Raw genomic sequence first — 27,137 nt, forward strand, 5'->3', positions numbered from 1 at the left:
CCCACAGCAAAAAAAGAAGGTGCTTAATGTAGAGACCTTTGCTCTTGTGTACTAGGAAACATGAGGGGACACTAGAAACATCTGTTGGGAGAGATGTGGGTGTGCTCTATAAAGACAGACATAAAAATTAGTCTCCAGAGTTTATCCTCTGTTTCACCTCCAGCCTCTAACATGCACTTGTCAGATGATTCAGGTTTTCCCATTAAATCACAGGCCTCATTTCCACAACAGCAGGAGGCCGTACAAGCGTCCTCTGCTACTCTGCAAGTGTTGTTCTATAACTTTGCAAAAACCTTCAGAGTGCATGAGGACATCATAAATGCTGTTGGCTGTGTGTCTTTAGTTTGGTCAGTCTTAGGCTACATCCATACAACTATGTTTTCATTTGAAAAATCATCTACTCTGCTACAGATACTCCTGGCATCAGTACTCTTGAGTTTTAGAGCTGCTTAAACAAAGACGTTTGGCTGGTGGCCCTGTTTTAGTATGAGATGTTTGGAAACAATTACAGATACTCACAACCTCTTGCTGATGAAGTGTTTCCGCTCACGCAGGCTCCTATCACACGACCCCCTTCCGGAAGAAAACAACTCGCCATGGCTACCAGTGTAGAATGCAATCGATTACAAGCGTTGCTGACCCTGTTGTCATTGCTTACAGCTGTTGGGCTGTTAAATTGTGCGTTTTACAATGATACACCTGCTTACATGTGTAGCTGAAGACCTATTATTTCCTAGGTCCAGTGTAAGGGAGTGGTCACGTAATGTGTATTTTCTGGTGTTTTGTATAGACAGGGATAAAAACTGATACAGAGCAAAGAACACTTGTAGACTGATATCGTTTCAGTTATTGACTCTTAACATTTAGAAAACATTTGGGATATTATAATCTTACAACTCTTTTCTTACTGCTGGTTGAGAACAATGATTTATTCCCTCCATATTCATCCATATATTCACTTACCCCAGTTCTTTACACACCTTGCTCTCCCTTCTCGAACGTCCCCTCAGCCCATTTAAATCAGCCTCTCAGCGCCTCGTCCATCTCCCTGTTTTCTCAGTGTCAAAGCCGGTGCCACTAAATTTACATCACTAGCAGCTGCTCATTCTCTTATCCCTTCACATCCAATACAGTGTGCATCCTCTGAAGTCTTACCCTTTCACAGTCAGAGCGGTTTTTCAAGCAGACACTGAGATCACAGTGCATGTACACCACTGAGTAATTAATCATTTGGAGGAGACTGTTGGTGAAGCTGGCACTGGTTGACACGGCGCTGGGCTGCGGCAATGGAGCCCTGCAGGATCTGCTGCTAACCTGAACACAAACACACACTGTAACCTTAGCGGAGTCAATCCCATTTAAAAAAGGAAAAGATGTAATGTTTAAGAACACATTTTAAAAAGTTGAGTAAAACTGAGGTGAAGTATCTGTGCAGCTGCCAAAAGCCACTGACGCAATACTGATCAATAATCATAAAAGCAGATAAATCCATCGAGTTATAGCTCAAAAAAAGAAAATAAATCACGCTTGGTGAAAGGTCAGCTCTCACTTTATGTTGCAGTCATTACTCAAGGTTTATAATGTCAATAAGCTTAGTATTTAAATTCAACATAACCATCATTACCATGTTTAATTTACTCACTACGTTTTTTGTTGTGATTTCTGAGGGATGTTAAATGTTTAGCTTTTTTTTTTTTTTTTTTTCAGCCAAGAAGAGGTGCTACTGTATTAAAAAGATTTGTCCCAGGTGGGCAGGCTTTTACAAGTGTTCTGTTCCGACACACAATAAAAGTCAACAACCGGCCTATTCACATTTTGACATATTGTAGAAGTGGTGCGTTTTTACTGCTGCCTCTTTTCGAGTGCCAGAATACACTGCACTTCCATCTATCTGAGTGATGCTGGCTCAGAGAGATAACGCCATCAACCTACAGCAGTCCTCTGTTTACTGAGCACAGAGTATCCTGCCTTGTAACTGCAACTCCTTCGGATTGATATGAATTATGGTAACACTGTTTCCCTTGAACACACATTTGTAAGCAATGACAGTTTGTCAAACTTAAGTTCAGGACGGCACAGGATGTATGCTGTTAACAATTTTTTGTAAATATATTTATAGCATTTTTATCATTTATTTAGAAAACCTCAGTTCAGTTTCTCACATTATGCAGCAACCCAAAATGAACGACTGACAGCTTGCTGTTTTTTAATGAAATGCAGCAGATGGTTGCACGCAGATCAGCCAGTGTCCTATAATTTTACCATTGTGTAACTTTGCTGACTCAGCGCATCAATTTTTAGTTTTACTATAGGGAAAAAAATTAGCTGTGCTACTTGTCATGGTATTTTTTATACGTATATACGTATACGTTATAAGTTTTTTTTCAATTCTGGATACCAGTGAAACAACAAAAACCCCTCTCTCACCATATTTCAGACTCCAGACTTTCTTGTGTACCTGGAGAAAAGGCAGCAGGTGGAGTTATTGGGGTCAGACTGGACAGTTGGTGATATGCAACAGGAGGTGACCTCAAGGTTTATCCAACTGTTATTTGTCCTCAGGTTGAAGACCCCCCTCTGGTTGCCCATGGCGGGAACAGCATCACCAGACTCTGCACATCTCCCCTGGTCCAGGCTCATCTCTGCCGTGTAGTTACCACTGCCACACAGTTCATCTGGAACTTCTGTTACACTGGCCGCAGATTGTTATAGCAATTAGCAAAAGGAAACCAATGCTAACCTGTTTGTCAATAACCATCATAATACAAGGTATGTAAGTACTCCAGAGGCTCATGGGAATGGAATTTGTTTTCAATTAATAGTTATAAATCAAAGTGCTGAATGATCCACATTTGTTGGTGCTGCATTAAAAGTTAATTGGGATTGCATGCACGATGGCTGCAACACCCCCAAATATTGGATCTCAGAGTAACTTTAATGTATCATCAGGAAGTGTTTTCAGAATTGAGGCTGATATAACTATATTCATTTAGGGCCGAAATAAAGGAGGGATTATCTACTTAATAACGTTACCCAAACAAACAAACATTTGAATTATAGGGTTAGGTTTTGCAAAATAAGATCCTGAGAGATGAAATGAGCTCCTGTGAATCAGCCGTGGCAGCTCTGATTCAGACTCTCCTACAGTAACAGCCCGCGCCCAGACTCTTGAACTGCCATCTCTCCCTTAGCCACAGCACGCGCTGACCTGGTGGCATTTTGTGCTTCTAATATCTCAGCTTTGGCTGCTGCTGAATTTAATTGTGTTTTTGAATCTTTTTCTGTGAGCAGTGTCCTCTCAGTAGACTCTATATTGGTCTGCTGTAGCTGCTTCAGGTTCAGAGAAAGTGACCTTTGTTGCAGTAGCCTCCTGAGCCTCAGCGCTCTGTTTGTAAGAGTTTCTTTGTGTTGTTTTCTCTGCGAGCTGAACCCACTCAGGTGTCCCACCTCTCTCCAAATGATCTGCTTTAATAAGTACTCCCCTTGGTTTTGCTGAAGATTAATCGGCCATGCTCTTGGCACTTTCTGTCATAGTCGGATCAGTAGTGGCATCATGATCAGATTTACTGGTGGGTGGTTAAGGCACAGCGAAGCGGAGGTTGGTGGCCTCTGGTGTAGTTTTTCCAGGTCCAGGACTGTCGGTGCTGCAGTTGCCATTTTCTAGTTTTGTGTCGTTTGTGCAGCATTGAAATGATCTGTTCTAAGCTTCCCAGCTTGATTTTATACATTGTCTTTGCAGCAGTATGATCAATTTTGCATTCTCCAATTGTTATTTTTGCAGTCTCGTGTGACTGCACAGCCATTTGTGCTGCAGCGGCTTTTATTAATAATCTCTGTAGGTGAGACAACTGTAGATAGCACGGAATCCCCCACAACTCCAAGTGTCACTTGACTTATCGAGGTGTTTTCAGGTAATCCATGCTTCTTATCCTGGACTGATCTAATCAATGTATGACCCGAAGTTCTCTCATGTTGAGAATGTTCCTCTTCAGTGAAACCATTTGTTATTAGAGCATGTGTAATGTCTTTAAAAGATAAATATTCCTCTCCTTTTCCAGTCGTGCATGCTCTGTCGCGTGTCCCTCTAGCTCTGTGGGTTGCCTTTAACAAACCATCTTGGATGCTCGTTGTAATCAAACTAGGTTGTACGTGCTGGCTCTGTTTGATAGCCTGGACAGAACTGTCATTCAAGCTGCTCTGCGCTCTACATTTCTGCTGTGTTGTTTCTTTTCACAGCAGGGTTGAAGTTGCTAGAAGATGTGGGAGGCCCTCTCTGTGACAGAGACTCAATTGGACTGTACCATATGCTCAGCATGTGCGGACTGAGATGACTCTTTAATAACAATTTGCTTACTCTCACCAGTGGTCGGCGCTGATTCATGGGCTCCTGTGGACACAACAGGACAGATGACTGGTGCCAGATACATTAAATCATTGGTTGTTGCAGTGGTTATCTGAAAAAATCAGAAGTAGCATTCATTATCTGCGCATCAATCTGCTGGGTGAATGTAGTGGGGACATTGATGACAGCTCTGAAATCGTGTGGAGCAGGAAAACACAGCGCCTCTTGGTCTGGAGGGATTGTGTTTTTCAGATGCTTTTGCCGCATGATGCTCCACTTCAGAAATAGAATTTTTAGTCACAGCATCAGACGGCACAGGTATTAAAACGATTCATAACAGGCATGAAGTCTTCACTTAGTATGTGCACGGTCTTGTGAGTGGTCTGCGTAGTAAAGCCGTTGGGTTTACTGTTTGCTTCATTATAACCTTTTATCTGTGACAGATGATTATCCTCAAGCGACGTTTTCACTGCATTGTTAGCTTTGTCGTTGCCAGCCACCTTAAACAGGTCATCATGGTTATTCTCATTAGTGTTTTTTACTTCTGGTGTCTCAGTATATATTACAGAGAAAGAGTGGCATTCATCAGTGTTGATAGCGTAGGGTTTACTGCTGCCAACCAGGGAACCGTTCTCCTCGTCCCTACTGTTTTCTATCGATAGCTTTGCGGCTGCCTCTGAACGCTTTACTGGCAAGGTCACAGTTGTTTGCACATTTCTCATACTCTTTGGTGGGATTTCTATCATCACAAGGACTCAGCCATCAGCATATCCAGCGTCGGAGTCGGCTCTGAATATTTCCTCGACTGAGGATGATCTCGTTAGCTCTGTCAGGCTATAGGTGCCAGGTAAACTGTCACCTCCAAACAGCATGAGGTTTAACAGTGCTGACGTGCTGCTGAGAGGAAACGGATTGTTTTTTGCTTTAGGGCTCATTGATGCCATTAAGGTCTGTACAGGTCTCTGCTTGTTATCATCAACAGGAGCATGCAATGCATCTGAATGGGCTGCCTGCTCTGACAGTTTGAATGAGCACTGATGGCCTGAAGTCATGTCAAAGGAGGAAGGGGACTGACTTATCTGAGGGGCAGACTGCCCTTGGTGAGGCTGCGAATGGCCCGTGGAGATGCGTTCCTCAGATGACAAGGCAGCGGCTATGGGTGGCCTGGCAGAGGAGTCATGATGCGTTTCCTGGGGCAGAGCAATATTCACTGAAGCAGATATATGTACTTCTTCAATCATGTTAGACATTAAAGGGCCCTCAACACTTCAGTCAAATATACCTGCTCTGCTGGCTCTGTCTCATTTGTGCTCTGATAAGTGAATCAGACTTGGAATCTCAAGTATCAAATTTATTCCTATCATCTGAAATCATGTGAATAATTGATTTACTGAGAGTAGAACTATTTACTCTTGAGTGGGTCTGAGCTGCCAATCGTGGGGTGGTGAGTGACAGCATATTAGTGATTCTGTTTCTTACAGACTGATTTGATTAGAAGGCTGGCTTTAATGTATTACCAAATTCTGAAACTGCAAAATTCTGAGAGAGTTGTGGGACCATTCGTGGTTTAGCATTTACAAAAAAATGCATCCTTGACAACTTTGTTCTCAGTACTTTCTCCTGCGAGTGAAGATTTATCTCCGTGCTTTGTAAGCATAGCCCTGTGGGTAGACATGAGCTTTAATCCCAGTGTATCGCTTTTCAGGAAGCGATGTCATTCTTGATAGTTTTGGGCTCTGGGACCTCAGAGCTGGATGTAGTGGTCTGTGATTGCCTGTCACTTTGTAGGAAAATGGATTATTTTTCATTTCAACAACTTTTGCAATATTTTCACACAGATGAATGAGCCGATGCTCACTGGCCCCCGACTGTTTAATCAAAGTGTGGCAGCAAGACGAGTTTGTTACCGTGTCCCCTTCGTCTCTATTAAGTTCTTCAGAATTAGTAGTTGGTCCAAAGGGAACATTTTTCATGTCCTCTCCCTGTTACATATGATGTCTTCCTTTCCTGCCCTTTCCTCTCTTTTAGCCTCTACTCTTTCCTTTGCCATCATCACTCTCTGCTTTTCAGATACATCTTTAGTGGAATTCGGTCTGTATTTTAGTCACACCTTTTCCTCCAGCACCTTTTTCTTTCTTATCTCCCACTCCCTCTTGTATTGGATCTTTGTTGTGTCTCAGCTTTGCATCCTCCTTCCTTGTGGTTGTGTCCACCGTTTTAATTACAGTATTAATTATGTCTTCCTTTCTCCTCTCAGTTTTACAATATTGAAATAATTGTTCTCTTTTTGCTCTCCACTGTCAGCTAGAGAAGGTCTCGCTTGGCACTGTTTTTAGTGTCAACGTTGACGGCTGATTATCAAAGTTCCTTATTAATTCCTAAAAAAAAACAAATTCACAGCAACCACAGCTTTTATTGTTTACTGTTAACAATCTTAAATATCTCTACCTTCGTGTTTACAGATGCGAACTTGGAAACCTTGGGTCCCAACTTCAACATATGTCCATTTGTCTACAAGCTTAATTTAGATGGTGTTACGCTCTTCAAAAAAGAGTTTGAAGAATCATCTCTTCCTGTCAGAGCGTGGGACTCAGGAGCTTCCACTAAAGAAGTGGTTGGCCCTCTAAGGCTCACAGTTACACTCTGAACCTATCAACCTCATCCTTGCAGTTGGATGTGATACAAGAACACTTTTCTCACCACCATGGGGAGCCTCAGCACTGATAGCCGTGTTATTTACCGACCACTGCTGAAGTCCAGAGGTTGATTTGGGGCAAACACATTTCTGAAGTTTGTCGAGAGACCATGGGAAGCATTTTAGCTGTTCTCACTGAAATACTTGACTGTTGACTGTTGTTGGCGGTCAAAGTCTTTCCAAACATCTTTTGTTCTCCTTTTTTTACTGGTTTCATTAGAGTATGGAGAATCTTTAAGCGATAAAATGCTTTGGTTGTCAAACTCAATCTCTCAGTGAAAGAAGTTTCATTACAATCGATGAGCCTCATTTGTTTCTTGGTGTCTTCTTGTGTTACCGATGACATTTTGGCTACATGCCAGTGTTTAAGATGCAACTCTTCCTATATCTGAGAAAAAAGGTTGATTAGGGAATTGTTCAGAATGCTGTGACTATGATTTCAGGAAACTAGAATTCTTGATAATGTTTTGTTGACTAATTTCTCTGTTCAGTATTTCTTCTTGTTCTCTGTTTGGCTGTCGGTGTAAATGAGGTATCGAGGTTGTAACTTCATTGAAATCTAATGCAAGCCCCTCTGTACTAAGAGATACTGAGGAGGCATCAGGTGACAGCGCAGGCAGAGCCACAGATTTCTCAGTGGACGCTCTTCGATCTTTCTGGCAGAACACAAGATCGTCAAAGTGTTTCTGATTGGTGTGTATCCTCATAGTTGATGGATTGTCTCCCGTTGGTGTGAAAAAACGTTTGCCCATTTCTGGAAATAAAACGCTCTGTGCTCTGTGAGACAATTACAGCAATGCTTTAGTGATTTTTACTCTCTCATTAAGTCTGGTGTCAAACAAGACCAACCCTGGAAACTTGGCAGGCACTGCTGCTGCAGTGTGTTGGTGTGTGCGCTTTATAGTTGTTGCTTCTGTGCAGTGACCAATTGTGTTTCCCTTCTCATAAGCAGATCTGTTGTGACAGTTGTGCCTTTTGTTTGTTCTGTGTGGTAACCTTGGAAATATCTTTGGCCCTCACTGCAAAGATAAAACAAAACATGTCACTTTTCCCCCAAAGGCTGTCCATTCACGAGAATCAATGATGTATATTCACATACATTTTTAAGAGTTAATTAAATATACACACAGGTAACTCCTAAAGCTAGTATATAATTTTGAGTAGGTCAGGTGTATAATACTGTTTTGATGATTGAAGGGAACACCCTTGCTAACACTTCATTTGTGCTTATCTCCCTCAGTGATTGCGGACACTTGGAGAGTGTCATGTGATAAATTAATATGACTTCTAATTAAGCAGTTTTTTTAGTTATCTGCATCTAGGATTATAGCTACAGTAGAAAAAAGTATTGGCCACTGGCACTAATATGTAGATATAATAGTACAATCAAAAATAGTGCTATTAGTTCTGGTTGTGTGGTGTGTTTTGAAGCGTCCTTACATTTTTCCCCACAGTCTTTTTATCGTGATTTAGGTTAGGGGAGTTTTTGAGAGCTAAATGAGTGAGGCACACACTGTGCTGCTGTTTACTCTTCTCCTAGATAAAATTAAGAGTAATGCAGTAATGATACAGTGAAAAGACTTGTGCATTTGTTCACAATTAAAAAGTCTTAGCTGACTGTGTGTGTATATTTCCTACAGTAAGAAATGTTTTGAAAGTTTTGTTGAATGATGGTTCACAGGGTACCTTCAGTAATAATTTAATAAATCCTACAATTATGTATTGTTAATAGTATTATTATTATTATTATATAAAGACAGTATTGGTGTGGCAGACTGACAAATTAATTTACCTTAGTTTCTTTCTTTCTTTAGTTTATATTATATTTATATTTGAAACTGATGACACCACCAGTAAAACTTGGTGTTTGGCAAGCAGTACTGAATAATTATGGTTAATAAGAGACCTTTAATAATTAAGTGCCAGGTTTCTACTTCTATGCTAAGCCTCAACCACAAGGACACATCTCTCTGATCCACTTCAATCAAATCCCATCAGTGTGTGATTCTGCTGGATCAATATCAGTGTAACAATCCAACAATTTCAGTTCATATACCACATTACAAGTGAACTCTGCAGAGTTGGTTCTTATTTATTAAAGCAGTATCTTCTGCTTTATTTCTACTTTAGGATTTAGGTAAATTTTTGGACTCATGATATAAACTATTGATACAATGTTACAATTGTACAAAAACAACTTGTAAGTGACTGTATTGATGATATTTAACTATGTTTAATATGTTTAACATGTTTAATATGTTAATTATCAGGGGCATAAAAAACAAGGACATCTAAGAACATTGCTCATGTTTTTATGGGTTAAGAAAGTAGGACCACCATCTTACATTAAGTACATCTAGGATTATTCTTGCAACAGGCTTAGCTTTCCTCAAAACATTTACTGTATTTAAAAAAAAAAATACTTAACTCAAGTTTAAATGCCTTTTTGGTTGCCAATGGTGTTCTTTTTTTTTTTTGTTAATGCTGGAAGAGAACAAGACAGGAATGACAGTATATATATTATTAAAAGTTATAATTGCTTAATCAGAGAGGTGGCACAGTGAGGCGTACATAGTTTATCAGTTTATCAAAAAAAATAAAGGAACTAGAATTAGTGCCTTGCATTGTATGCCTCCACCAACTAGTGCAGTTTCAGTTTACATGTAGTTTTTTTCCCTAGACTCATATGAGACCAATATGACCACTGAAATGTTGGTTAATCAAGTTAAAGCTGGTCAAACTTTTAAGAAATGAGACTTGAGACAAAATGTTCAAGAGGCAGGAAAAAACATGTTTTATGAGGCCACAGTGACCTTGATCTTTGACTACCCAAATCGAATCTATTTATATGTTAATCTATGAGTCTAAGTGAACATTTATGCCAGATTTGAAAATATTCTCTCAAGGCATTCTAAAAATAATGCATTCACAAGGCAAACAAGGGTTTTGTGAGCGCAGCGGGACCTTAACCTTTGACTTCAGACCTTAGACCACCAGAATCTAATCAGTTCATCCTTGAGTCCAACTAAACTGCATTCTTTAGATAACGTGATTACAAAAATGGGACCGAAAAAAGACGGACAACCGGAAAATACCACTCAACTACAATCAATTTACGTACACTACGCCATTATGACTGCAGTGATTTTTTTTCCAGATATATTTAAAAGTAAAAACTGAAATGTCCAATTGAAATATTAAATATGTATTAAAACACTTGGCTATTACATTTAATCTAAGCATCTCCCATTTGTCTTTATCATCTTAAAGACGTTCATAAGATGATTTGTTATGATTGCATTTCTTGTAGCCTAACAATGCTACTTTCTACAATGCGATCAGCAGCATGTGTGGTGTGCATAGTGGGGCTGAGAGGGCACCTGGGCAATCGCTGCTGCATTTAGCTGCACAACCGTCTTCTTTGCATCCCCTGCAGCATGGGGTAGCAGCAGCAGCAGCACAATATCAGTGCCCAGCAGATTGCTGGCAGTTCCCTCCAACTCAAGGCAGTTGGCCAAACAGAGGGCTGCATTTCCTAACACCAACTCATCACAGCTGGAACCCAGTAGATGACGTAGGATGGACAGTTCTGTGTTGAAAATATAAGGAACAGCAAAAAAGGAAGAGGACACTATTACATAAATATTAACAAGTATGCAGATGAAATCAACATGTATGTACACTCCATCCACACACATCCATGTAAATGTAGACACAAACATGCACTTGATTTCCATATTAGGTCAACCCTTAAATAATATTCATGGACTAATGAGGGAGCCTGTGAAAGTGATGGAAACATGTCAATCATTTCTCACTTTTATCAGACTTCACCAGCTCCTCTCGTGCCAAATGACTGCCAGCAGTGCACACTGTCAGAGTCTTAATGGCATATTTGGTGGCAGCCTGCCCTGCTCCCTGGGTAAGCAAACACAAAAATAACCTAAAAATAACCTAAACATTGAAAAAAAAGTATGTTTGCACACTCTCACTTTACATTCATGTCATGCAGTGTATGAAGTGATCACATTTAGAAATATTAACATGAGTAAAGGTAGTTGTGTTTTCATCTCCATACTTTATATTAGTAAATACTTAAGCTGTGACTGAATGCAATGCAGGGGATGTAAGTTTTAGAAATGTGCATCGCTTATAGTGTAGTTATAATGTGGTACAGTATTGTCTGAAGTCAAATGATCGGCAATCATAAGCCAATTTATTCAGATATATAGAGGCTACTTTGTGTTGGTTTGAGTTGTAGTTAAACTTAATCAGGACCTCTCTTCTGCTACTTGTCCAAATGCATTGTCATTCACACATGTGCATCGCAAAAGCTGAGTTGAGCCCCGTTAATCATACACTTCAAAATCTACATTCTCCAGGAGAACACTTTGGAAGTTACCTCTGGTCTTCATCTGTAATAACAAAAACATCATTGACATTATGCCACATATAAAATACTTGTAAACTATTCACAGACGCTGTAGTATGTTCAGTGTGTACCCTTAAGCAGCTGAAACATGGTCCGAACAACACCCCTCTGGATAACAAGCTGCACAGCCTCAGAGGACTGAGGGAGGCCAGTGCTCCGCAGGGAGTTAGAATAAATTTGTATTGACCCTTTCAAGGATAACATTGGGCAAACAGAACAAGCAGAAGAATGGAATCATAATATAAGCATGAGATTTAGAGAAAGGTCACATATGACTGTATGCTATGTTATGATATGCAGGCAGCTTGTGCAGAATCTCATGTAGTTGCACAAATCTAAGGGCGACATTTTAGGGTATGAATCATGTTATATTGGCAGATGAATAACTAGAAGGAATGAAATGAGTATACTAAGAGCACAAATGAGTAATTTGAGAGAATGAGTTTTAAGTGAGGACACAAATTATTCATTTTAGGGAATGATCGATGTAGAACTCATGGGATAGATTATCCTCCACTTTAACCGATTCAGCTTTCTGTTGAGTAGTAGAAATGGTCTCTTCAGCTGTGTATATAGCAGCAGGAGGCAGCCATTTTGTTCCTGTCATGTATTATTTTGTGATTGTTGTCTTGTCTGGGCACACATTTTGGACATTCCAAACAACTGAGTTGTGTGGCAACAAAGTATTCAAACTTGAACCTTGAATCTTGATAAAACACCAAACCACACTAAAAGAAATTTCCAGTTAACCTGCCTAACCTGCAAAGAAACCACAGCAGAACAAATATGTTAATAGGTGAGGTGTCCTTGCCACAGATGTTGCCCCAGCAATGATTGTCCTGCAAAACAGAATGTTAAAAGTGTAGCTGGGATTGCATGGGTCGTCAGTCCCAAACCAGGACATTTTGATTTATTACATCAAGAGAGGCTGCATTCTCTGAAGGTCATGTAATGACTGCTTTTTTTTTACACCACACATTTCAACAGTTCAAGGAGTAGCTGATTGATCTTGAACCACAGTACTTAGCTCTGGTTTACCTTTGTGAGGCGCAATGGCAAATGGGAAATCTTGTGAAGACATAAAAGCTGTTTCAAGTGCAAATGGAGAGGGGTAATGTTGTGCATTCTCCTGCTAAAACATTTACAACACCTGAATATGCTGGTAGGTGCACAAAACTAAACGTAAGCAAAGACAAGAGCAGAGAAAAACTTGTGGAAATACAAAAACTATGACGACATCAGGTGACAAAACAGAAAACCTGCCAGCCAGCCAACAAGTAAGACCTAAAAAAGGAGGAAGGAGACAGATGGGTGGAAGTGTGGTGCTCTGAGGGCCTTGCATGGGCATGTGTGAAACTGCCATAACAGCTATTAGCACATGCAATGGCACTAAGAGCTAGAGGTTTAATCAACTGTACTGACACATGCACAGGATCCTCTGAACATTGTGAATTGCTGTTACTTCCTTTTGGGGCACATTGCCAATGAGCTCACAAGCCCTGGAAAAGGCTCATAACTCAAGACAAATGTCTTTTGTTTGCGTCTCGTTATCTCAACAAATGGCTTTTGCTTTATAGGATGTACACAGGTTTGGAAAACAAACATTTTCAGCAAGCATCATCAGCAAAGTTTTTTTTTTTTTTTTTTTTCAAAACATAACATATACCAACATGAAAACCTAACTAATGATGTGAGTGTGTTCGGGGTCTAAATCCTACATTAATGTTTTTTGAACCCATCGAATTACTAAAGAGTAAAGTTCACTCACAGTTATGACTCCCCTGTCACTGTCGCTCAGCAGGCCTTAACAGCAGTCACACTGAACCAGCATGCTCCTACAAAACGGCAGGGACAGAATGACCGAGACAATTTTCACATACATGTCACCCCTAAATAGGTGACATCACACATCATGGCTTCGCAAAACTCCCTCTGCTTCTCTTGTCCATTTTATTTTACAATATATTAAAGTCTGTTGATCTTCAGTATACAGTGTACTCATAATACAGCAGTCGTCGTGTGTTACCTTTATGACCAGAGTAGTTGTAGTTGAGAGGTTGATGATCAATCCAAGCATGCGGTAAAGGATCTGTTTGTATTTATATGCACTGCACTGCCTCTGCAATGAAACGGATTCTTCAGTGAATGAATGAAATGTATCTACAAGATAGATGTCTATTATGTCTCACACTTTCTTCCTTGTAGCACCCGGACTCAAAAGAATAATTCAATAATAACCATGTGCCTTTCTGAGGCTGTAATCATACTAACAATGGCAACTGGAAAGGCGTCCCAACACGCAGGATCACAAGCAAGTTTGGGATGGATGATGCTGTCTCGAGCCAGACATCAGTGATCGAAGGATATGACTATTGGACTTGTTGATACTTCTCTGTGAAATCAGAAAGAGGTGTCTATATTTACCTCAAAACACACAAACACACACACTGTATACCTATACATCTTACCAGTATTGATGTAAATGGCACAATGACAGACTCAGTCAAAGCATTCCTTAACTGAATGTGAAATCTGTTTGTACCAAATTAGAAGAATTTCTCTTGACGGCATAAGTGAGCAGCTTGATAGATAGATACATGAAGAAGGGCTATGCTCTGTAACATGTGAATGGAAATATGAATGGAATTTTCAATAGTAACTCATGTAAAAATCCAAACGTCGTCAATGTGGGGTTTGGAATTCAGACAAGCTGTGCATCTATTTTCACTGAGGCATAGATATCCACTAAAGCCTACCGTTGACCTGGCTGAGCTTCCACAATGAAGAGAAGAGGAGGAGGAGTTAGTGAGTTGAGTAACTCTCTTTGAGCTTTGCACAGAGAAAATTGATCCCCCCCATTTCACTGCTTGACACTTCGACTTATTTCCCGCTGTGTGCAAGAGCCTGGGTTGTCCTTTCATGTCTGTTTTTATTAGGCGCCAAAGAGCGGAGCAGCTTTCCAATGGCCTTTTGCCTTTGAGTGACATTAAGACTTGTATAGAACATGTTGATTTATTAAAGAGGCCACATTTCCTGTTTCTCCACAAACCTCCTGTCTCATGGGTGGATTTTAAAGTGAACTGAATATAAATGGATATGATGCACAGTATGGGAAGATAATAGGCTTTTTGTGGATCATATTCTGAATTCTATAGAGTTTCTGAAATTATTAAGATTTATAATTATTATTTATAATTTAAGGAAATAAATATTTTTAATGATGTCAGGGGAGTGTTTTTGTTTATTTGGCTGTTTATTAGTAATACTTGTTTTCTTCTGCAAAGTTCTCCAGAATGTTGCTGCTGCTTCGGCTTTAAGGTGCACACCATGAGGTTCCTCACTAACCTTTAAAGCCAGATTAAGAGCAGAAGAGCGGAATGAGAGTTGGAGAAAGAAGAGAAACAGAGAGAAATTGTGAGTCACCTATTTAAAACAATATGTTCTTATTGAGTATTTTTCACGATTTCAATGAATATTTGTTATAATGGAGGTGTCCACCTTTAGATCAATAAGTGTGACAACAGAAATTGAGCAACAATATTACTCATTATACCTTTCTTTTTAAAAATCCAATCTGCTGCAGCTCACATAATATCAGACATAAAGCCAATAAGAAATCCTTTAGGCCATCCAATGAAATTTGTAAAACTGTGCAACAAAGCAATAAACATTTAAATTGTATGGCCCGGGGATAACCTACAGCCCCTCCAATGATTTTATCATGGAGACAACAAAGTGAAATTAAAAATATTTAAATAGCTAGTAGGGATGGGAGGATTCCAAAAAAGTTAATTAGAATGTACAGTAAGCCAAAAATCTCTATATGATATATATAGGTTCGCATTCCTACAATGTCCCTAGGTTTGGAACAGCAGAAAGGCTTTTTTATTCCAGCTATGTTATTTCTGTTTTCAGTTGCATCCAATTACACACACAAAAATGTACTTACATGTGCATTTTCAGGCTGTCGATAGCCAAACTTCTGCCATGTGGCATGTGTGAGTACAAACAATGCCAGACATTCTTTCTGTACTGCAACATGCTCTAATGTTAACAAGTGAACAGTGGCCTGGTTAGTGACTGGGCACATCATCAACATCTTCTGGTTTTCATCTGAAAGCGAAGGAAAACAAAGAATGAGCTAAGAGGACACAGTAAACATGATCACATGAGCATTGAATTGCTGTACTAAATATGTGCTTTGTTGTTCTCATATATCAACATACATAGAGCTGTGTAGAGAAATCATGACAGTAAGCATGAATAATATGTTGGCTACAGCCCCCATGGCTCGTGTGATTTAACAAAAAAAAAAGCATGATACGAGAAAAGGCTTTCGTATCACACAATCAAGCTGTGCAGTGAGGACTCAGTGCCTAAATAGAGGATAATATTTAATTTCTTCCTCCGAGCCGAATGTTACAAATACCTAGTCAGAAAATTAAGTGTAACTGGAGGATCTACATACCATTACCACAACAAAGAGCCCTCCACAATTTCAGAACAGACACACAGGAGTCTTGAATGTCTGCATCCATTGTTTTCTGCAACAGGCAACTGTGGAAAAATGCAACTTGATCTTTGCTGTTGTTGTTTTCCTCTAACTGACATAGTACAAATCAAACTGAAGTACTAGTGTATTGTGGCATCATGATAATAGTACACAATAGTGTGTCTGTAATAATGTATCTCAACAAAATCAGAATGTTACAAATGACAAACGTTTATAATTTGTACTTTATGTTCAAATCAGACAGCGAGCAGATGCCACAACATTTCATATAGATATTTGGTTAAAGAAAAAACATGAGCATTACATGTACTGGCACTGATACTAGACTAACTTGCATCACCTGTCACCTGATAATATATATGTTTCCCACTGAGGTGTTTGCAATTGACACTGTAACTTGTTTCCTGAAGGTTTATGTTATTGTTGTCTTTGAATCTCTATTTTATTTTAGCGTAATAAAACTGACAAACAAACAAATGGACAGGGGTGAAAACATAACCTCCTTGGCGATTAGCCAGCTCAACAAAATATTTTTATTGGTTATTTTTTCTTTTCTGTACTTTATTGGAGGACTTTACTGAAGGTTTATTAACTAGGAGTGTTATGGATGACTTTCGTGGCACAGCCTCCTTTGTTACATGGCTCACAGAGCTTTCAGTTGGTTTATCTTGCTTATAGCAGTATCCTTATTGTGCTTTTCATCAAGCTCAGGCTGCAATGTCTTCGCAGTCATTTTTGTATTTTTTTTGCACTCTACTTCCCCCACATTATGTTCTAACTTGAATAATGACACTGCTAACAATGGGCCACAAGTATGTGGCAAGTTAATAATAGCCTTACTGAGTTGACATGAGGGAGTCATAATTGGTATCTTGTGCAAAACACTCGCTCTTTCAGGACAAAACACAGAGCCTATGCTCATTTTGGCACTCATCTCATCTCCAGTGTGATCATCGTTTCCTCTCTGGGCGATCACACAAACAAGCTGACAGAGAGAGGGAAGAGAATGATGGCTTTAGTTTAGGCCATCATTGTCTCTGTATGCCCACGTCTCTGGGTCCATCTGTCAGAGCTCCTCTGTGGGCTGACATCAACCTCTCCCTCTGGTCTCCTTACCTCCTCACTAAGTCATTGCTGCTGATGATACTAAAGCTATTGTTCGGTCTGAAAAGGGTCTGGCCGGTACCTTTTAGAGGAGAACAGAAGATAGTGTAAGAGGACAGGAAAAGATATATCAGTGGGTAGCCTTGAGGTTTTAGAGAAGCACAACAGTCCTCTCTATTAGTTTAGCTTGTCTTGTATACAGTCAAAGGCAGGAGAGAAGAGAATAAACAAAGTATGCTTAGAGAGTTGGGTCCAGGTGTTTTCCACTAATGATGAGCTGGAGAATGCAGAAAGTGGAGCAGAGCAGTGAGGTAGTACTTTTAGGGGTGAAAGTTTGTAATGTCAGCCCTAGTATGAGTTATGGAAGTTATGCCCTTTTCAGTTGAATGGCACCGTGAGACAGGCGTTATATCATCGGTACACTTTTCTTCATCCAAATGAAGAAAAAGAGCAATTGGATAAGATTTGTTTTCCATTCTGCAGAGGACAGCAAATGCAATAAATATGGTTTATTACAAAAAGTACAAGTCAAAACAAATATAGGAGGGGCAACGTGATGTAATGTGTCAGAAGTACTTCTTCACAACTTCATTCTCAGCTGATATATAGCTAAATAAATACTGTTGAGAGCGCCATTCACCTTGATAAATTGTTACGTTGAGCTGTTTTTAGAAAAAGCTGCAATTTCTGCCTTGTGGTCATAGCTAAAAATGACTTACAGTATATTGGCCGTGTTGAGTTTCAAAGTCATTTGTTGGGTCAAAAACATTCACAAAAATATCAGCAGATGCCAGAGGTGGGGAGAACTGCCTGTACAACATGCTGCTTGTCTACTATGGCCTCTTTTCATTCAGCAGAGGACTTGGTCAACAAATTACAGTTACTTTTCAACCTGATGCCACTACTATCAGACGGGCACATGAGGTGAAATGTGTCATGCCTTACAAGTATTTCACTTTGACAGTGCACAATCACAATTCTTCTTACAGTGCCAACTAGTCTCAAGTAACCTTGAGCACCAAGCACCGTGCCAGAACCAAGCTAAAGCAATCACATATGGTTTGTCTTGTCTTATGCAGCCATTTACCCCATGGTATTTGTTGTAGTACCTCTATATGAACAGTTGTATTGTGCACTAATTTGCTTTTATGTGCTCTTTATTTGACGAAACAACGATTTTGCTTTAAATTCTGGGACTTCAATAGCTCACTCTTGCACTAAAATATATTAAAGCATGAGGGGCGTAATAATACTGAAACCGTGGCAGAAAACGCAACACAAAATATATCTGCTGCCACCATTGTGTTAGTTTGATGCTCTCAACACTGATTTGACGTTCAGTCTGTTGAGGGTGTTTTATGTGCTGCACCTTAACCTAGGTGTTATGCCCCGTCTGGCTCACCTTGGCAGCACCCCTGGATTGAGGTGCATTGAGGTGCATTTCTCCACTGCAGTAAACAAGTGATTCTGCTCCTCTGCTCGGTGCTAATCACTGACCCATAGAGCTGATTTTTATATGAATATTTATGTTTCTGTACCAGGTTTGGGCGTCGCCTCTTTTGCAACAATGAACAATGATAACAACAATGATAATCTGTGGGAAGAACTTCTCTCCTGTCTGTAACCTGTGTGTGTCTGCTCGTCTCTGTCACTCTTCAGTCACAAACTGAGAATCACATTTATTTAATTAATAATCAATGTCTAATCCTTAATCAAGATTGTCGACACCCACTTTAACCCTGGTCTCCCGGTTGTGTGTCTCCAATGTTGTATGTGGTGGGTGAACTGTGTGTGCACAAGAAATTTGTGCTTCAAAAATTCCTGAACAATCAAACAAAACTCAAAGTAATTGCTTCAAGTAATGGACAGGTCCTGGTAATTTCTCATTAGTGCTTGTGTTTTCTGATTAAGTGTAATGTAAGCACACGCCAAGCAGGGGAGTGTGGAGGGAGGACACTCCAGCAGGATACTCTGGCACGGTAAAATACAACCGGACTTAATGTGCATCTTCCCTAATCCTGAAGCAGCCGTGGTAATAATTATAAAGTGTACATAGCAGAAACCCTGCTGTGAATATGTGTTATATGACTTTTTTGGTCTAATTTCACCTGCGGTAAAAGTCCGGTAGATCCAACTCAGCAGCGTGGGAGCACTTTGGTTATTTTGCTGACTGTAAATGTGTGAACTCAGAAATCGAGGTCCGAACCAAATCATGGATTTGGAGAATTAGTACGCCCACAATGCACATGTATAATAAGGAGGATTTCAGGGGAAGGCTGTCATAAATCTACAAAGTAAATGGATAGATACCATCATTAGCGACCTATTCCAAATCTGACTGGAGTGAGTGAAGGTATGCTTCTGAAGTTTTGAAATAGACACCTGCCATCACAGATGTTTCATTAAATTGCACCCATGATGGCTTCAGAAGGCTTAATGGTGTTTGCTCTCATCCCATAATAAGCCCCCACTCTACTCTCCCCTCTCTCAAATCCAAATGCAATACTTATAAAGCTCTGTGCCTAAGAGCTAGTAAAGTAGAATGATATCAGTCATTTTATTTATAAATATTTATGATTCATAACAATGTTACGTGTCACCGCTGGCTTAGAAATAGTCCACTCATCAGTTCAGTAACATTACATTAGCAATTATAGGCCTTGGGAACATGTAACTCTTCTAATTGAGATGATCAGAGACGGATCACGGATTAAATCATGTCAACATTAGAAATGTCCCTCATCACCATCACTTCTATGCAATGTCATGTCACAGTGTTACATAGTGAAAGACTATATATACCTATTTTTATATAGTGGCGGTGCTGAGGTTTTGCTCTTTTATTGTAGTTTCATGGTTTTGTTTACAAGACAGCAAATTGGGCATGATTTGGATTCCACAAAAAATAGCAGCCAATTAATTTGATTCGTTGCCTAATGCCCTGATGTTTGCAGAGTACCTATGTGCTGCATCTCTTTTATTTTAACTTCTCTTAACCTCTCTTGCTGATATTTTGCACTCGTTTCAAGCCCAAGAAAATTAGGTATTGGTGGACTAGTGGAACGGGTTATAGAGGAAAGAGTGGCACAACGAGATTAGAGGAGAAAGGTAATTGTGTGAGGCTTCTCCCAGAGAAACACTCACAGTCAGTAACTGCTCGCAATAGAATCTCCAATCCTCTGCAGCAGAAGAGGGGGAGTCTGGTCGGGCCTTGACAGATTCTCCAGCAGCTGGGGTACGGTTGTCCCCTTCCCCTCACCCTTGTCAAACTTTGCATTCATTTTCTGAGTCGCTCTCTTCTTTTCCAAATCTACCTGGGTCAGGTATTCATGGAGAAAACAAAGGAGATCAAAAGAAAGAAGAAGAAAAAAGGCAGACTGATGTGACATAAATTTATTCCATGGCAGTAACTGTAGTTGCACTTTGAAGAAAAAAAAAAAAAGTGAACTGAAAAAGTAAACTGAGCCGCCTCACACACTGAGCTGTAAATATGTGCTCAGGTGGCAATAAGTGTGTATTCTGTTTTCAAAGTAGGTATGTATTACAATTATAATGCTACACCACCTATTATAATAGCTGTCAAATGAAAATAGACTGAAAAACTCTGTAAATATGCCTCAAAGTGAAGGAAGGATTCATTTTGTAGACAGTTCATTTTCAATGTTTTTATTTGAATTAATCATTTTCAAAAGTATTTAAGAAAAACAAACATATATAACTACATTGGTGGAAAAATAAAAAAATTTTTGACAAACTTTAAGCTGTCATGAAAACTTTGCCATTAAATGGGCTACAGTCACTGAGGCAGCATCACTGACAACAAACAAGAGAGACTCTCTATAATTTAAATGGATTTGTGTGGCATATATGGCAGCAAAACTTAAAAAAGATCCCACCAATACCTGAAATACACCAAAACTAATAATATGGCACCAAAACTTAAAATGTGAATATATATATATATATATATATATATATATATATATAGTCAAATCCTCACAAGGACTTAAATACAAATGTTTCACGACCTCACCCCTGAAAAAACTGTCTTTTTCCTTACCTTTTACCATCTTCTCCATTTCAAGTTCAATTTCCACTATCTTATCAAAGCAGTTTCTTGACTGAAAAAGAGAAAAAAAGTGGTTCATCATTGGCCTTGTGCTTCACTGGTCTCTCCTCAACCAATGAAAATCAATAGGATCCTTGCCGCTCCACAAGTCTGCAGTATCTCAGCACAACAATGTGGTCTATTGAAAACTATGACGCACATTGCAACAACTGAATATTATTGATTTTTACCAGAACAAATATTGCTTCCATGCAACATGCTTATACTTCCTTCAGAATTCAAATTACTTTTGTTCTCTATTCCAGCCATACAGCTTTCATGATGTAGTCATGATTGTGCTATAGTTAGATTAGTTGCCAAGTGTAGTTGTATACAAGAGCAATGTGTTCAGAAGTGATAATTACACTCACCTCATTATAATTCTGCAGTTCCAGATATGCTCTGCCCATGTGCACATAAGCCTTAATGCACCTCTCATTACACTGGTAGAGAGAAAATGATCATGGGGGTGTATTAGTTAAAGCACTTCATCAGCAGCACAACTGCATATGGTGTTTTAACATTTTTGCATTTATAACACTAGGATAGTGAGGAGGAAATATTCTGAATTTCACAGAGCTTGGCGATGGTGGAGTTATTATATATATTATGTATCTTTTTCTCATTGAGCTATTCGTCAGCCAAAACCATTTTTTTCAATGCAATCCTACAAGTCATGACTCATAACCACTTTTCATTTTCATGCACTTGAATGTTCATTTCACATCACAATGTTCCCAACAGAACAGTTTTGCACCACTGTTGACCCATATCCTGCCCCTATTACTGTTTTTTTAAGTGCAGCACAGGACCAAGTATCACCCACCAACCCGTTTTCTTACCACACGTCCCCTGAGTTCCCAAGTCCACAAAGAATAAAGCCTCAGAAGCCACTATGACAAATGAGGCAGCAGCTGACTGACCCAAGTTCCTTGTCAGGCCTTACCTTCAGAGCCCATTCACTGTCACTGATGGCCTCCGTGTACTTTCCCAGCTTGATGTAGGCCCAGGTGGATTTAGACATAAGACCGTAATTGAGCATCAAATACAGACAAATAACTAGAGGGGCACTCTGTAGAGCCAGTGCCTCCACCAAGGCCCATTTCATAAAGATCCGTGAGTTATTCTTAGGGAAATTTCACCAGGTTTTGTAGTAATTCTGGCCTCACGGTATGAATAGTGTAGCATTATTAGCAGAATTTTAAGATGCTTGTAAGATGAAAAACACAGAAACATTGACGATACTTGTGCTCGGTTGGTGTACAGCTGCTACATGTCCTGTAGCTCAGTCAGACCATCAGTGTTATACTTCACAGCACTTTCAAAGGCTTTATTCCCCTTGTGTTTGAGTGCTGCAGGGATTCCAACAGTATAGCAATTAAAATGACGTGTTAGCCCAACAGAACACAGGTTACAACGCAGTATTCACATCAAACAGCATCTTTAAAGAACAGAGAGTTCCTCACCAGTTACCTTTTTCTCTGTAGCAATTTGCTTCACTCTCCTGTCTTCAGCATCTCTTTCCGTGATCCTCATGAAACTCACTGGTCCAAAAAAAAAAGTCTTAAGCATAAGTGCTACAACAGAAAATGAGGGAATTTTATTTTATTTGCCATTAGGCAATATTTTTACATTGCAGTTGGATTTACAGTTTCCCCTTGACAGATTTGTGTCACACATTATACATAAGATATATGCAAAAATCTATTTACCAAAACGAGGCTACAAAAGCAGTTTTTAAATGATGTTTTGAAAGTCATCACTGATGAATGTAGAGATCCCCACAGGGAACCTTCAGTGTGTTAATGCTGGACTATTATCCCAAAAGACAGATAGATTTCAATTGGAGGCAATTTGAAGAAACAATTTTGCTGTCTCCTCAGTCTCAAGCATGTCATTACTTTTTCTCTCTCTGTCTCTTTGAGAATTAAATGTTTGATGTGTTGTTGTTGGTGTTTTCAACTGCATACTGTAGGTGTGAAAGGTTTAATGCATTTGCTGCTTTACTATTATTGATGAGTTTTACTTCAGGGAGAATTGAAAAGTGTTACTTTTGATGAGTTGATAAGTTCTTTTTATACGAAATACAATGTGTACAATAAGATTTTATGAAAAAGTTGAATTCTAAGATTATCCAGCTTCTGTATGTAGTACTTATTTTCCTGGCCTTTGCCACATGGTTCAGTGTTTGAGTGTTTCTACCTGCAGAGGATAAAAGCCAACAAAAACAAGCCATCATTACCCAAATTACCAGTTTCTGGAGGGAAGGTGACAAAGCTCTTACAGCAATAACAGCAGCCAAGGATTCATCCTCCATTTTGCATCGTGCTTCTGATTGGGAGATGCAAGTGGCCCTGAAGAGGATACTTGTCTCTCCAGAGTAGTAGTCAGTGACATTGCTCTACCAGACTTTGAAGTTTTATCCAGAAGCACAAAATCCATCATGGTAGTCCAAAGAAGACATCAAAGTATCAGGATCTGGTGGATGAGGTGCATGCCACCTTACTCCCCATCACAGTCAGCTACACAGGATTCACATCAACACTATTTTCGGCTTAAAATTTGTTTGGAGCTCAAACACCTTGAGAAAGCTACAGGGAAGATAGCCACCAACTACCCCAAAATGGTTGTGGCTGAGGAGAATCTGCAGGTTATTTGGCCTAATGCAGCAAATCTCCATGAACCTGAGATACCTCCTGATGCAGTGCTCTAACTATCAACAACTTGCAACATCACATCTTAAGCTTTTGCAGTTACTGCTAGCAAAGCAACATTGATGTTCATTTTACCTATGATATTGTGTTCTGAGCACCAAATACTACAAGTCTCCTGCAAGCATAGTTAAAAGGCCTCTGGACAAATAATCAACAAAAACAAATCAATCATGTCCCATCATACATATCCTCTAAATGAAGCAGGAAACTCCTCACCGTGGCATTTTGGTGGTTGCATAAGGGAGTGAGGAATTAACCTTAAACAACCCTCTGCCAAATAAATGGATAAAAATAGCACAAAATTAGGGGGCAGCTGAACTGGTCTGAGCAGGACAGTGGCTGAGGACATGGTCAGGCCACTTTAATGCCATGGACACACTTTACTCTGCATCTCTTTTCCTACAATAGCGCATGGTGAGTCACCAACCTGTCAAACAAGCACAGTTGATTAAAAAACCTCATTGTCACATCTGCAGTAAATGTCCGTGCGGCTACATGAAGAAAGGCTCAAGTGTTATGAGAGACTACATCCCTACAGCAAGCCTCTGTAGCAGAGGAATTGGAGGCTAAAAATAAACCTCTCTACCTTAAATAGAATCAGCTACAAGTCATACTGGTATTCATAATCAAGGCTATTGATATCCCCACTTGCTGCTGGAACCAAAAGTGTAACGGACTGCATGTTTTACAGCTGCCTTGAGCAGTGTAGTGAAGCAAAAACAGCCTTTTTTTACACAGCCACATTTAAATATATATTTTGATGGTTAAGTTAAATTCATTGCTGTATTCTGTTAATCTAAGAAGCTTACCATGCCCAATGAGAACACATTTGTCTGCTTACACCATGTTTCAATTTACTCAAGGGACAAAAATAGTAGACTTATTTCAATTTCATTTTCATTGGCTCATCTGGGCTTTTATTCTGCAGACCCTGTAAAACAGGAAAAAAACATTGAAAAATGTCCTCCCTTGTAATCTTGTCATTTTTACAGGACAAAAGGGGGCAAAGTAAACAACACCATGAAAAGTTGTTGGTTGTTTCAATGTGCTTGAGGGACAGAGACAGAGAGAGAAAACAACAGACAGAAAGAGGTTGAGAAAGAGTGAGAAAGACAGAGAGCGAGAGCAGGTGTGTGGATGACTTTGTGTGTACGTCTTTACAAAGGAAGGCTGGAGTGGTGGGATTCTGTTGATTTTAGTCATGTTGACTTAGGTCCGGCAGGATTCATCCAAGGCAGCGATGTAGCAATCAGCTTCCTCCAGCGCCTTTTGCTGCACTTTAGCATCAGGAGACTTAAGATCCTTCACCAGCTCACCTGAGAAAAATAGATGCTTTATATCAGTTTACACCCTTCATTTCAACGTCTGTACATTTCATGGAGCCAACGTTGTGTATCAACCTTTCTATATCGACTTAAGAGTATAACTATTGTTTCATCTGTCCATTTCTCTCAATTATTCAGTTTTTCACATCGAAAAATGGCATAATTCCCCACATTTCAAAATAAAGTCTTTAAATGTTTGACAGCATAAATATATAAATCCAATAATAACCACTTCACCTTCATGTATGATCAAGAAAATAATGAAATCTTTACATTTTAGTAGCTGGAAACAACAAAAGTTTGGCATCTTGCTTTTGACAAATGCAATTGATCGACTATAAAAATAATTGCTGATGGATTATGTTTTGAACGACTAATGACCTATTCTATATATTTCATATTGATTAAATGCTACAGTATACAATCAACCACATACACATATTACATTTCCAACAATTTAATAAAAGAGGACATCATGTAAAAAGAAAATAGTACTTGTTCAACTTCATGGATGGATGGTATGTTTTAACAATGTACATTATGAAGCCTATTAGCAACTAACTCAGCTATAATAATAATAATAATAACTGATTCTTTATTCACTGTAGATTGAAATAACACCTGAAGTTTATAATATCTCTTATGTTAACTTTTTACTGTTAATTTATATGGTATATTAAACAGCCCATCTGCCTGTTTAACCAATGCTAACTAGCTGGAAAATGACTCACAACTATTTTACTCACTTATTTTGTCAACATTCTTCAAAAACCTCTCGACGTCCTCAACTTTCTCCCTCTTGGTTTTGTTCCTCTGAGACTATTATTAAATAAGCTAATTAGCTCTTTGTTGTGTTAACTAGCGACGAATTTAGCCTCACAAGTTTGCAGCGTGCAGTTACCACCGCTCGTAAGTCCCGTAAAGAGAGAGCGGGAAAACTGCGTACAGTTGTTTCTCTGCGACAGTTTTTCGTAGAAGATGATCACGAAATATTAATTGAAGAGATAATCAGAAGAAATATATTCAAAATCAATATTCTGTCGTTGTCATGTGTTGTGTATTGTGAGTTTTGAGTTCTGAGAGCAATTGAAGGCATTACTGCTCAAACTGGATCTAGGTGGCCACATTTTTGCCTAATTTTAAAACACCACAAGTGTAAAATATATGTTTTTATGAATCAATATAAGTCATTTCTAGGCTGCTTTTTGTTTATTAGACTGTTAAGTGTTTTAGGGGCCTTATATTGATGAACATGCATTCTGTGTATCCTTACTGTGCTTTCACTTATGTGCAGAAAGGCTAAATCTCATGCACACTTTAGTGAGTCTGCTCTTTAGTGTTTCTCTTGTTATAAAAGACTCCAACAGTTTGAAATCCCGCCTCACTTTTTCTCAGTTATGGCTCAACACTGCCTCTCTGTGGTAAATGACACAAAAGACACACAGCCGAGCTCCCACAAATCACTGTTTGTCATTAAATAACACAGTGGATGAACATTCAGTGTTGCAATAACTTTAGGAAAGAGTAAGAGGTGACATATTTACATTAAAGAAATACATATCTATAGGGTAAGTGTAATGAAAACAGGAAAAATGTCCACATTGCATCATGGATTCTGCATTTGAATATTAAAAAACAGGTGTGAGAAGGTATTTGTTTATAATGCACCTTTAATTTATTAATTATTGAAATCAAAAATGCATAAGCATCAAAACAACAAAGAACAGGTCAGTTTGATACATTCAGAGTTATTATTAATTCAAACTGTTTTGGAAAGTTTGTTAATTTGTCAAAAACAAATTGACACAAGTACAATAATTAATTAATAATTGCATATTTAGTAACTAGTGCCACTTTTCAAACACCATGACTTCAGGAGCTGTGATGACAATGTGATGACTGAA

At 39.1% G+C, this 27,137-nt stretch overlaps 1 protein-coding gene across 1 annotated transcript; it reads right to left on the minus strand.

Moving 5' to 3' along the window:
* Window positions 1-2,565: 2,565 nt before the first annotated feature.
* On the minus strand, window positions 2,566-26,792 carry ttc12 (tetratricopeptide repeat domain 12). Its single transcript, XM_069534695.1, is given in 26 exon segments — window positions 2,566-10,626; window positions 10,856-10,980; window positions 11,558-11,657; window positions 12,729-12,753; window positions 13,238-13,289; window positions 13,291-13,304; window positions 13,496-13,588; window positions 13,741-13,816; window positions 13,818-13,861; window positions 13,938-14,001; window positions 14,770-14,814; window positions 15,419-15,478; window positions 15,480-15,582; window positions 15,938-16,026; window positions 17,099-17,168; window positions 20,231-20,285; window positions 20,287-20,415; window positions 21,148-21,207; window positions 21,566-21,637; window positions 22,141-22,201; window positions 22,441-22,546; window positions 22,661-22,734; window positions 24,814-24,839; window positions 25,070-25,224; window positions 25,980-26,052; window positions 26,778-26,792. Coding segments are annotated over 26 exon segments (2,037 nt in total). The 3' UTR covers window positions 2,566-10,375.
* Between the last annotated feature and the right edge of the window lie 345 nt (window positions 26,793-27,137).

Source organism: Paralichthys olivaceus, chromosome 11 (genome assembly GCF_024713975.1).
Source record: "Paralichthys olivaceus isolate ysfri-2021 chromosome 11, ASM2471397v2, whole genome shotgun sequence".
NCBI classification, from domain to species: Eukaryota; Metazoa; Chordata; class Actinopteri; order Pleuronectiformes; family Paralichthyidae; genus Paralichthys; species Paralichthys olivaceus.